This window comes from Sus scrofa, chromosome 8, assembly GCF_000003025.6.
Source record: "Sus scrofa isolate TJ Tabasco breed Duroc chromosome 8, Sscrofa11.1, whole genome shotgun sequence".
NCBI lineage: Eukaryota > Metazoa > Chordata > Mammalia > Artiodactyla > Suidae > Sus > Sus scrofa.
In genome coordinates, this window is record NC_010450.4 from 136,754,518 (window position 1) to 136,767,862 (window position 13,345).

The following is a 13,345-nucleotide window of genomic DNA, read 5'->3' on the forward strand; positions in this document are numbered from 1 at the left end:
GAGATCTCGCCGCCCCAGGGCACAGCAAATAACGCGGGGGGCTATGTGTGTGTTTAGAAAACCCTCTGCGAGCCTCCGGAGAAACCACAGTGATCACAAGGCGACGGGAAGCGCGGGACCCGCCTGGCTGATCTAGAAAGCGCCCTGCCTCAGACCCACGGAGGCCTGCCGAGGGTCCCTTGAAACTCAGGTCACATCTCTGCCCCCCAGCGTCATGAGAACCGGCCACCTCGAAGCAAGTTACGGCGGTCACCTGTCTTCTAGAAGGGCACTGGTGTGACAGAGGCGAGCACGTCCAGGGTACGTGCGCCCGTCTGCGCCCTCCAGGTGGGCGCGAGCGTGCAGTGACCACAGCCCTGGGGGACTGAGGGAGGCGAGGGGGGGGGGAGGAAGGAAACGGGGGGCCGTCTTCCTGAACTTTCCTCTGGCCTGGTCCCACACGCTCGAGATAGAAATAATAACACTAACATTGAAAAGAAACCTGCTTACAACCCCGCTGTTATCTCCCTGCTTGAGTGGCTGGCTCCGGCGGGGACGGGGTAGAACGTGCAGACTGCGGCTGTCGCCGCGGGCGCGTCTCGGGAGGGAGCAAAGGTTGGGGCCGGCGCGGGCGCGCGGTCAGCCGGGCTCCGGGGACGCGGGCTCCCCGCCGGCCGCGGCCCCGCCCGGCGGACCCCCGCCCCTCCTCCCGCCTCCCGCCTCCCGCCTCCCGCCTCCCTCCCTCCTCCCTCCTCCCGCCCGCCCCGCTGGCGCGTCTCCTCTGCACCGGCCCCCGCGGAGGAGCCAGGCGGTAGCGCCCGAGCCGCCGCAGCTCCCGCCCGCAGCGCGCTCGCCGGTGCCCCCGGCTCCCACGTCGCCCAAGCGCCGGCGCCGACAGCCCCGCGCCCGGGCTCGCTGCGCTGACCCGCGCCCGCCCGGCGGCGGGGCGGCGAGGGAGCGGCCGCCGAGACGCAGGGGGGGCGGCGGCGGCGGCGGCGCCCAGGGGACCAGCTGCGCACCTGGAACGCGCCCGGCTGTCTGGTGAGGCTCGCGGGCCGGGGCCCGGCGCGGGGGGCGCGGGGGGCGCGGGGGCGCGCGGCGCCTCGCTTCCAGCCGCCCGGGCTGCGGGCCTGGGGACGTGCGCACGCGGTGCGTTCGCTGGGGCGGCCGCGACCCGGGAGCCTCGGGAGGCAGCGCAGCCTCCCGGCTGTTTCCAGCAGCTCGGCTCGGGGCGGGAGGGGCGACCTCGGCCCCGGGGCGGCCGGGGGGCTGCGGCTCCCGGCGGGGGCTTGGCGGCGCGGTCGGGGCGTGCGCGCCGGCGCCGCTTCGCCGGGCGCCGGGGAGCTGCTAGGAGAGCGGGACTCGGCGAGGACTTGTGAACTTGTGTGGGTGTCCTGTGTCCCTCTCCGCACCCTGAGGCGCTTTCACGTGTCTTGCTGTTTCTCCTGATGGTGAAGACACGACGCACAGGCAGAAACGAACCCGTCGATGTGGGGCTGAGAGAAAACACGAGGGGTTCAAGTTTGAGAAACACTCGGGTGCGGAGGCACAGCCGCCGCGCCCCTGGCCGAGAAGGCAGAGCAAGTACCAGGCCGAAGGAGCAGGTAGAAAGGACGACGCTTTGATCTTCGCCTCCCTGCCGAGCTCCCCAGGGGCTTCGTTGTAAAGGAAGAGAGCAGCAGACACCTGCCAGCCCCCGTCCGCCAACAGTTCCTTAGATGTTGTCTCTTTTTCAGTTTTCTATGTAACTCGTAGAGAAGGCGGTCGTCCCCCCACAGTAGCCGTTGCCCATACTACTGTGTAGTTTTACCCGGGAGGGTTGGGCTAATACGGTGGAGACTGCTCTTTGCAGACGCAGAGGCCCTCTCCTTCACTGGAGCGTTGTGTGACGGAGAATAAAGGGCAGGAAAAGATGGTGCACAGAGATCTGTCTCTTGTACCTGAAACGCTCCGTTCCAGTGCGCTGCTGCCCTTACCAGCGAGGCTCGTTCGCCTCTCAGAGAAGGCATATGGTGCCTGGATGCTGCCCACGTCTTTTGCTCCCATCTTGTCTTGCTTCCTCCAGGCTATCGTCCTATCAATTATTCCCTCTTCCCTTCTGTTTTCATTTTCTCTATATTCACTGGTTCCTTATTCTGGGCTTACAAATACTCTCAAGTTTTTACTTCCAAAAGCCCATCGCATGAACCGTGGTACCATCTTGAAGTCCCTGCTCTTCGTGCCAGCTCTTCCCGGGGTCCTTTGTGAGGTGGTTTCTGTCCCAGCTCATCTGTGAAAGGCTCGAGTCAGTGTTTCCCCCTCTGATGGCGTTTGCTGTGGGTGCCTGTGGGATGTGAGCTGCAGCCTGCTCACCTCTGGAACATCTCATTGCTTTGACGATGCTTCTAGATCTCTGACGATGCGACTGTTCCTACGCCACGTGTGCTCTGTGCATCTCCTCCTCCTCTTTTCCTATAGGGAATATCCGCAGGTACCATCGAAATGTACATACATAACAATAGAGGCCTGCCGTGTTCCCCCCCTCCTTGGTGGTCTCCTCTTCAAGTGGGACTTCAGTTCCTCCCTCTATGAAATGTGCTCTTGTCTTGCCCTTGTCTCTTTTGCTACCGTCTGCTAGACATTTCCACCTTAAAGACCCACAGGCACCTCAGCCTCAACAAATATAAATCCAGACTCAACCCCTTCTCCACAAAGCGTGCTTATTCTCTTGACTGTGGTCGGTGTCACAGGGCCTAGCCCGTAGATGGTGCTCTATTCATTTTTAATGAATGAATGAGTTCATAGTACTGCCTTCCGCCCAGCCGGCCAAAATCAAAACACTGGCATCTTTTTTGACTTCCTCCGGGGGTGCTGGCGTTTAATCACCACAGTCAGAGGTTCTGCCCTTGCAGTTCATCCTCTCCCGACCAATACAATGGCTTCTTAGCATCTCCCCTTTTTTCTCTCAGACGCCCTACAGCCCTAAACACTGCTGCTCTCCTCGTTGGCCAGTCTCCTGGGCACTTTCATCTGCTTCTTCAGCTTCAGCCTCTCCTTCGGATTGCCAAGTACTTTTAGCTCCCCGTTTTGATTTTCTAGTCCCTTGCTTCTTCCTGCCTACTGAACTTCTTGATCTTAAAGTTTCCACAGGTTCCTCAAACTGCTAAAACTAACTCACCAAACTCACCATCGTATTCCTCGAATCTGCTCTTCACTTGGGTTAATAACTCGTCTCTTACCCAGTTACCACAGTGGAAACTTCCAGTTCTTTATCCTTCTTATCATCACTCAAATTCCATCAGCTACCCTCTCCGGACCTACACCTATAAAATCATATTTCTGTGTGCTTGCCTGCTTATCTGCTGCTGTGGCACCCCCAGAATAGCTGAATGGAATGGTACTACATTTGGCAGTGAACATACGGGATGTGGCATTTATAAAACTATAAACATTCTGCAGAGTGTATGTGTTGGGGGGGGCACTTCAAGGCGATGCCTCAGGAGGAGCTGAAACTTTGGTATGAGAAGAAGCTCATATGAATGCCTGACAAGAGAAAATTACTCCCCAAAATAAGATGCTGTGGACAGAGAAAACAAGCAGTGGATTCAAAACCGAGTCCCATGTCAACAGTCGCAAGTCAGATGGACAGACGCTTTTCACGGTGGAATCCACATGAAATTGAGTTGTTTCTAAGAAGGACAACTCTTGTGGTTGCTTCAGGGAGGAGCAGCAGGGCTTTGTGTACTCAGTGATGGCTAATGATTTTCTAGAAGAAATTTGGTGAGACAAAGTTGACTAACACCAGATGCAGCAGCTTCAGATCTGCTAGAAGTGGAAAACCACTCCTAGAAGCCAGTATGATTCATTTGACTTCAGGCTAACCTGCCCTGAAGGTTAGCTAACCTGCCCATATCATGCAAAAGAATCTGTTCTACTTTTCATGATTTATTGAAGGGAAATAAAGTGCAGAGTTGCCTATACCCATAGCTTTTACCAAATCCCCTACGATAATGTGTCTCTCTTCTGGCTACCATGGAGCTTATTCCATTTTTTACTTGAGTTCAAGGTATTAGAATGGGGTTGGGATTCTTTCTGACCTTAACCCCGTCTTCACCCCTCTTACTTAGATTGATGCAGTAGACTCTTACTTTTGTCTGTCCTTCTCTAAGCTCTTTTCGCTCCAGTCCATATTTATTGCCAAAAAAGTTAATTATTTTTCTAAAGGACAAATCTGACGCTGTAACTTGGGGGAAAACAAACAAACTTGACCTACACCAAAACCCAGATGCTATAAATGGCAGAGGAGGTTTTTCAGTGTTTTGCTCCAGTATCTTACTTTTTCAGCTTCACTTCTCATCAGTCCCCTTTGCCCATCATTCATTTCAGCTTGATTCCTGAATACGCCATCAGCTTTCTTGCATTCCCTTCCAGTACGTGTTTTGTTTTGTTTTTTAATTAATAGACTTGCTTTTTTAGAGCCGTTTTAGATTTGTAGAAAAATTGGGTGAAAAGTATGGAGGCGTTTCCATGGTCTCCCTCCCTTTCCCTGTTCTTAACCTCTTGCATCAATGAGGTGCATTTGTTATGACCCATGCATGAGCCAGTATTGAAAAATTATTAACTAAAGTCCATATTTCCTTAGCAATTACTGTCTTTGTTGTCCCCTTCTGTGGGTTTGGACAAGCATGTATGCAATGACGTGTTTCCCCCATAACAGTATCGCACAGAGACGCTTCCCTACCCTAAAGTTCCCTCTGTGCCACCCATTCTTTCCTTTCTCCCTCTCCCCAGTCTCTTGGAAACCACGGATCTTTTTACTGTCTCCAAGTTCGGTCTTTTCCAGAATGTCACGGAGCCAGAATCATGCAGAATGTTGGTTTTACAGCTTGGCCTCTTTCGCTCAGCAGCATGCATTTCAGGTTCCCTCATGTCTTTTCAGGGCTCCATAGTTGTGGGTTGGCATTGTCTGTATGTGCTACAGTGTGTTTATTCATCCGTCCACGGAAGGACCTCTTAGTCACTTTCGAGATTGGGCAATTTGCGCGTGCTGTACACATCCATGTGCAGGTTTCGGTGTGGACATGGGTGTTCGTAGCACCTGGTTAAATACCAGGGATCATGGGATCTCCTTTTAACTTGAGATTCCTCAGTGATCTATGTTGAGCATCTTTTTCTTATCCTTTTGTGCCGTGGGCGTGTGTCTCCTTTGAGGAGGTGTCTGTTTAGACCTTCGGCCCGTTTTTCAGCGGGGTTGTTTGTTTTCTCATTGTTGACTGTGAAGAGTGTTTTGTATATTTTGGAGAGTCATCCTTTATTAGACAGGTATTTTGTAAATTCTTTTTCTTCGTCTGTGGCTTGCTGTGTCTTTTTCTTAACAGGGTTCTTCGCAGAGCAGAGCTTTTTCATTTTAATGAAGTCCAGCTTATCAGTTTTCTCCTCCAGGGATTGTGCTATCGTTGTTTTATCTAAAAAGTCATCACTAAAGCCAAGATCCCTTAGATTTTTTTCCTATGCTGTCTCCTAGCAGTTTTATAGTTTGTGTTTTACTTTAGAACTTTGATCCATTTTGAGATAATTTTTATGAAAGATGTGAGGTCTGTGTCTGTATTCATTTTTTTTCTGCGTGTGGAGTTCCAATTTTTCCCACACAATTTATTGGAAAACTAGCCTTTCCCCAGTGAGTTATCTTTGCTCCCTTGTCAAAGATAAGTTGACTCCATTTTTGTGGGTCTGTTTTGGGCTCTCTGTTCATGCCATCGATCTGTTTGTCTCTCCTTTCAACAGTACACTGCACAGTTTTGAGCATCGCAGCTTTAGAGTAAGTCTCAAAGTCTGGTAGTAGCAGCACTCTGACTTCTTTCTCCTAAAATATCTTGTTGCTTTAGTACGTATTTTTTGATCAATAAATTTTGCTACTGAAATGAATTATTTTGGAGTTCCCTGGTGGCCTAGCAGTTAAGCATCTGCCCTCGTCACTGCTGTGCTGTGGGTTTGATCCCTGGGCTGGGCCTGGGAACTTCTGCATGCCCTTGGTGTGCGCCCCCCCCAAGTTACTAAACTGAGTTATTTCATTGGGTAAATAATGTTAACAGTCATAAGACTAGTATTTAGTATTTATTAAGCACACTCTGTGTCAGGCATCGTGCTACATTCTTAGGGTTTATCTCCTTTAACCGTCTAACAGCTCCGAAGGACATGTGGCATAATTCTACCTGTCAGTCTCTCTCTGTGTCTGTCTCTCTCTTCTGTTGTTCACACTCATGCCCAATGTCATGGCCAGGGGCATTTAAAGGTTAAGTGAAAGTGCATGGATTGGGCCTCTGGGTCTATAACATGAGCCACCACTATACCATTTTATGGTATAAATATATATAAATATATATATCAGAATACATATAAATATATATATATATATATACATATATCAGAATCCAGATGGGTAGAGAGAAAAATAGATACCGTCTGGATCAGAGCCAAGATTTTCGTTTCGAACGCCCTCAGGGCTGGAGGAAAAACGGACAGCAAAGGCTAATTTCCCCCACTTGGGCTGTCAGGTGTGAATCTGCCTGTATCTTTTCTGGTTACCTCTTGTAAATGACATTTCCTAAATCGAGATTAAACGAACAATCTTTTACGATTTTCTGTAGCGTTCCCCTCTCTTGCTAAATGCCACTACTCGTTAGTTATATTCCTTGCTCTGTCCCTGATGCAGAAGATAACCCCCTCCACAGGGTACCACTCTTTTGCTTTCGAAGATAATGAGGTGGCCCTTTTGGTTTAAGGATTTCAGTGCGGTGGGGAAACACGGAGAGGTTACGTGAGGGAATTACAGAGGAGGGGTTCTCACAGTGCTGGAACCTGGGCTGGGTCATTCAGGAAGCTTTCTAGTTGCGACCATTTGGTGGGGCTTCCCTTAACTGGGAGGGTTTCCCAGGGTGTTTGTTCCAGAGTAACTTTTTTCCCCCTTCATCCAGACTGAGCAAGGATGCTCCCTCCCCTGCCCGCAATAATTTTTGTCTTTAAAGACCTTTGGTCTGGAAGACATCCAGTCTACTAGACGTCTTCCCACCCAGTCATGATGTTCTCTGGACATTTCTTCATCCCAAGCCACTAAGTGCCTTGCCAGTCACATAGTGTAAGAGCTGCCGGCTGCCTCCTGCCTGCCAGACGATGCTCAGGATGGCTTACAAACACGATCTTCATAATACCTGCATGGACGTAATTATCCGTGGTATAATTAGATCCACGGTCTAGATTAGAAAATCAAGGAGTCTGAATAATTTATAGAAAGTTACACAGCTCAAAAAAGGCAGATTTTTTTCCTTTCCTGGCTGGCTTGCCTCCACCGCTTCTATTAAACCCCGATCTTTGTATCCATGCTCATTACTTCATTACCCTTCGAAAACTAACAAACAGACTCATAGAAAAATAGATCAGACCGGTGGTTACTGGAGGTGGGGGTGCAGAGAGTTGGATGCCAGTAGCCCAAAGATACAAATGTCCAATTTTAAGATGAATAAGTATGGGAGATGTGATGTCCAACAAGAAAAATATAACTAACACTGCCGTATGTTCTAGGTGAAAGCGCTTAAGCAAGAAAATCCTGAGTTTTCGTCACAAGGAAAAAATTTTTCTATTTCTTTCATTTTGTGTCTGTATGAGATGATGGATGGTCACTGAACTTATTGTAGTAATCATTTCATAATACATGTAAGACAAGTCATTATACCGTCCAGTTTAAACTCATACGGTGCTGTGTGCTAATTATATTTCAGTACAACTGGAAGGGAAAAAAATCCTCATCTTTATCTCCAAGCTCGTTTCTTATTACTCTGTACGCTGTTCTCTGGCTGTAAGAATGTTTCTAATAACCTATAGTTGCTAGTTGGATGGAGCATCATCCTGTGGTTCCATCGTGACCAGCAGTACCTATTTGGAAATAGCTTGTCTGTCTTAGGGACTGATACACAGGAAGCAGTGAGGCTAATTAGGTTTTATGAAGCCAGACACTCAAAGCCTGGGCTTGAAGGATGCCAGAATTGAAATGCGTGAACTCGAAGACATCAGACTTTATACTGAGTCATTCAGTACCTTACCTGTCTTAAATTAGAGACTTGAAAGTTGGGTTAGTTACTCCAGTTTTCACCGCTCTCTGGAATTCTGAATAGCTCAAAAGACTTACGCAGCTTCCCACTGGCTCCATTAAAACTGGAGAAGAGTTGGTGTTTGGGGAGAATTTAACCACCTCTACCTAACGGGGTTTCCGCGTTGTCAAATTATTGGATTGGTACGGAGTGCTTGGACTCCCGCACATGGAGCACGAATGATTCTGAGCCTGTTCGTGTTTAGCCTGCTGGAACTGGTCTCTGTGTCACACTTGACCGTAAATCCGTGGTGCTCTGCCCCTGATAGAGTACGTGACACTTAATCAGGTCTTGTTTTTTATAAAGCAGTTCCTCTTCCTGTGCCTGCTCCCTCCCTCTCTCTTGCCTTGGACCAGGAGCCCTTGTCCATGAACCAGAAAGCAAAGCTAGATGTTTCTCTGCTGCATGGGAACAGCTCGCGCGCACAGTCATTTAAGGCCCCTTTGGGGGGCACCCTTCTCATGCCTGTTGTTCCCATTCCCCGTCAAGTTTATTTTCAGGTCCCACGCTGACATCCTCTGACTTTCTTATTCAGGTAGCCAGGGTGTCCAGGGCTACGTCTCTGAATTCTAGTCTCCTTAACCTTTTTATACATTCTTAATACATAAAAATAGGAAATGCTGCCAAGTCAACAGAAACTTAAAGGTTAAACCTGCCACATCTCTGCATCGTATTAAGGCAACTCGCTGGAGGTAATGTTTCATAATGACGACTTTGAACCTGAATTCTCTGAGGAATGTCTGGGTTTTGCAAAATTACTTTTATAAGAGCATTTATTTTCTGTTTCGACCATTTGTCTTGGGCCACCCGCATGGGCTGTTGGGTTGCATCTATTTGAAACTTAGAGGCTGTTTTGTATCTTTGTCTTTGTTGTAGAGGTCATGATGAGTCCTCTAGAGCTCATGAAATTAGTCTAAGTGTTTCATTTCTCTTTGAGTTGGGAATTTGGAGAGAGAGAAAGAGGGGCAACCCTGCAGAATTTGTAACTTTGAAGATCTATCTAGCTCTTCAAATATCAGATAATGAGCAGTAAGTCAAACTTAGTTTTCAAGTGTCTTGGGTTATTGTGGCAGTCAAAAATTGCACATGCAGAAGTGTGGAATTTATTTATTTAGGCCACATCCACAGCACATGGAAGTTCCTGGGCCAGGATTGAGTCTGAGCTGCAACCCATGCCACAGCAGCGGCCACATGGGATCCTCTAACCCACTGTGTCCTCCAGGGATTAAACCCGAGCTGCTGCAGTTGGAGTCTTAAGCCACTGGGCCACGGTGGAACTCCGAAAGCATGGAGTTTAAATAGCTTAGGCATATAGTTCCCACTGTGGTGCAAGGGAATCTGCAGCGTCTGTGCAGCACCAGGACACAGGTTCCATCCCTGGCCCGGCACCGTGGGTTAAAGGATCTGGCGTTGCCACAGTGTAGGTCGCAACTGTGGCTCGAATCTGATCTGGAACTCCACGTGCTGCTGGTTGGCAGGGGAAACAAAGGAAAGGAAAGGAAAGAAAGAAGTAGCTTAGCCTGTTTAGGCGAAAAGACTTCTACCTCATGACGATTAATCAAAGCAGTATTTCCCAGGCTTCAGCTTTTCGAGGTCTCATTTTTGACTTTGCCCATAAGAGCTTATTAACTGCAGACAGTATCGTCTCTATTTTCATTGGACTGACTCAGTAAATCAGAATACCCAACTGCGCGTCAACGTTTTGGGGTGCCAATTATTTATATTTGTGATGAATGTTAAAATAAATGCATAACTACCGAACTAAAAACATTTCTGAGTCGACTAAGATGGTGCCTCGTAACCGGCAGGCTGTGTATCACATCCCAGGACTCACTGGATGAGCGACCACTTTGGCACCTGCACTGAGAATGTTCTTTCCAGGACAGGAACAGGCTTGCGCCATAGGCTGTCGTCTTCTCAGCCTTAGGACATAAAGTAGAGGAGGAAGAAGAGCCCCCCATGCCTCTGTTTTACCTTCCAGTAACTGCCATCCAGAAGTTTTCTTTAACAGCGAGCGTTGTCAGAGAAGTCAAACTTCATAGGCACAGACGGCAGGAGAAAAGCGCTAATACAGCAGCACCAGGCCTCCTCCTCCGGGGGATGCAGGTGTGTTCTTTTCTAAATCCGGAGAAGGCTCCCTAGCGTAGCCGCGCAGGGAGCTGGGAGGGTGGGGACATCAGCAAGCCTCTGCTGCCCTAGCGGCTCGTTGGGGTTTTGTTTCGGCCAGGCTGATGTCCAAGCCGCAGTTTTGTGGCGATGCTTTTGACAGCCGTCCCGAGAGAACCCCCAGAGAGAGCAGCAGGTAAGGCAGGCCTTCTGTGCAAAGGGCTTAGGTGTGATGCTTATGCCTGATGAGGACACGATGGGGGCAGGAAGCCAGGTGCCAGCTCCTGCTCCCAGAGGGACCAAGGCAATCCATCCATAGCGTTTCTTCTGGAAGTGTCGGGTATTTACTGCCTATCAAACAGCGACGAGCGCTCCTGTTTCTGTTGCTGAAACAGAACGGCGGGGGGCTCTTGGGTGGTGAAGCTCCACCAGGTAATTGCCAATTCTGTGCCCTCTTGCAGGTCCTCAAGCAAAATGGGAAATGGTTCCGTGAAACCCAAACATTCCAAGAATCCAGATGGCCACGCTGGGAACCTCACTGCCAGCGCCCTCCGGAGCAAGGTGACGGAGCTGGAGAGGGAGCTGAGGAGGAAGGCTGCTGAGATCCAGGAGCGGGAGTACCATTTGAAGGAGCTGCGAGAGCAGCTGTCCAAGCAGACTGTGGCCATTGCTGAGCTGACGGAGGAGCTCCAGAACAAGTGCATCCAGCTGAACAAGCTTCAGGATGTGGTGCACATGCAGGGAGGAAGCCCGCAGCAGGCCTCCCCGGATAAAGTGCCTCTCGAGGTCCACCGCAAGACCTCCGGCTTGGTCTCCCTGCACAGCAGGCGGGGAGCAAAGGCTGGAGTGTCTGCTGAGCCGACCTCCCGCACCTATGACCTCAACAAACCCCCCGAATTTTCTTTTGAGAAAGCCAGAGTCAGAAAGGACTCCAGGTAAGAGGTTCCCGTGCCCTGTGGACTCGCGTGGGCTTCATGTTATGAAGCACTAGGGGATACTTATCGCGCTTCCTCCGTGGGGAGCGCACACGCCCCTTGCAGACTGGGCGTTAGAGGGCCTCCGAAAATGGATCGTTTTGCAACAGGAGCTCCCTTGAGGGGAACTTCTCCTTGAAGCCGGACTTGTGTTTTACCTGGGCTTTCATTTGTGATCTGTAAAACCAAGGAGCTGCGTGTACGAAAGTCCTTTTTCCACTATCTTGAAAACACCAGGGGAGGGAAAAAGTAGTTTGCGGAAATCGGCCCCTTCTCTCTTCCCGTGGAAGCGGACCTGCTGGTGTTCACAGATCACACTGCCCTGTGAATATGTACGGCAGAACCACTTCTCAGCATTTAGTCTGCCGGTGTCAGGAAAAAGGGGTCCGTGGGAGCCTCCCGGGGGGATCGTTTCATTCCTTCACCCCCCAGCTTTAGTTGCACACTGCCCTCCGCCAGCCCCTGTGTTAGATGCTGAGTTTGTATCAGCGGATGCATAGACGCAGAGCCTTTCTTGTGAGGAGGTAGTACAGGCGGAAACTTGAGTAATTATTAGTTAAGATACATGCTGTGATGGCACCAGCAGTAGAGCGGGTGGGGTCTGGGATTCGGGGAGAAAAGGACAAGCAGGCAGCAGAATTGGGAGGGTCCCCTGAGAAGGTGACCTGTAACTGAGACCCGAGGGAGGACAAGGAGCACAGACTTGGTGGGAAGGCCCTTCAGGCAGAAGGAACGGTTAAAAGCCAGAATTAATTTTAAAAAAGAGGATTCACTACGTATTTACAATATTTCCCACAGTATTCGTATGCGTGTGTGTGCACATGTCTTTTCTGGCTGGAGTCTGAATTCCCTACCTGGGAAAGATGGCTTAGAGACATCATGCGTTAGGGTCTCCTTTCTGCACTATTTTTAAACGAGTAAAAAAATGTATTCGTTGAAATTCAGTCTTTTGCATTGATAATATCTTGGCTGAACCTGAATCCCTCTTGCAACATGCAAGGTTTGTGAAATTGCAACAATTTTTAATTTATTGACACACATAAGTAATATAAATAAAGAAATAAAGGGTCTGACTTAAACAAATAAATGATTAGTTTTGACAATAGGATTATAAAGGGAGGTTTCATTCATCAGTTTGTTGACAGCGCTTGGCACATAGTGAGTGATCAATAAATATTTGTTAAGGAAACAAGTCATGCTGGGTTATTAGTCATAATACTCTGAGGTTGAAGGAATCTGATTAGTATTAAGTTCAGAGGAGTTGTTTAAAGCCAGGAGATTATTTGTTAGTTGGCTTAGAAAGGTCTTATCCAGAGTTCCCATTGGGGGTCACTGGAAACAAATCTGACTAGGAACCATGATGTTTCGGGTTCGACCCCTGGCCTTGCTCAGTGGGTTAAGGATCCGGCGTTGCCGTGAGGTCGAAGACGCGGCTTGGATCTGGCATTGCTGTGGCTGTGGCGTAGGTCAGCAGCTGCAGCTCCGATTAGACCCCTAGCCTGGGAACGTGCGGCCCTAGAAAAGACAAAAAAAAAAAAAAAAAAAAAAATTGTTTATTTTTTTAATAATATGAATTCAGAAATTATAAATGTTGCTTGCAAACTGATGCTTTTTGTAAAAAAATCTTGAACATTGTAGGGTTCTCTTTTGATGTTTAAGAAATACATGCACACATAATAATTACATGTATTATATGTAATTATATATTATGCGTGTGCACACATATATACTATATATTATGTGTGTATACTTTATATATGTGTAAATAAGCACAATGTATTGTTTAGCTGGAAAAATTGTCTCAGACAGCAGCGTGCTTTTCTGTGGAGGAGAGCGTGAGGGAATTTCATAGCCGTTCATCTCCTTTGACCCTCTTCCTACATATTCCACTAGCTCTCTCCTCATAAATGAAGATTATTTTCAACTATTTTGCTCCAGCGACTTAGACCCATCTTGAGCAAAACACCGTCCTCCTGGTGGCAGAACAGTCTGAGTACACATCCATCCGTATTTTTTCCTTTTTTTAGCTCTGTCACAACCAGGCGAAGAGGTCAGTAGCTCGGCACAGTTAGTTTTGGGACCAGACCACCTGGGGCGCAGGAGAGGAAAGACGTGATAGTCCCCGAATAAGAATTAGCAGGGATTCCCCTCATCCGTCATAAA

At 48.9% G+C, this 13,345-nt stretch overlaps 1 protein-coding gene across 3 annotated transcripts in view; it reads left to right on the plus strand.

Moving 5' to 3' along the window:
- Positions 181-13,345, plus strand: part of PRKG2 (protein kinase, cGMP-dependent, type II) — a 99,892-nt gene continuing 86,727 nt past the window's right edge. Inside the window, exons 1-2 of one of the 3 annotated variants that reach the window (XM_021101892.1) lie at positions 181-300; positions 10,670-11,143. In XM_021101892.1, the coding sequence (XP_020957551.1) occupies positions 10,683-11,143 (461 nt within the window). In that variant the 5' untranslated portion in view covers positions 181-300; positions 10,670-10,682. Of the gene's footprint in view, positions 301-793; positions 1,021-10,669; positions 11,144-13,345 lie in introns of those variants that run through there. The other 2 variants (XM_013998589.2, XM_003129364.6) reach the window with 2 other exon arrangements.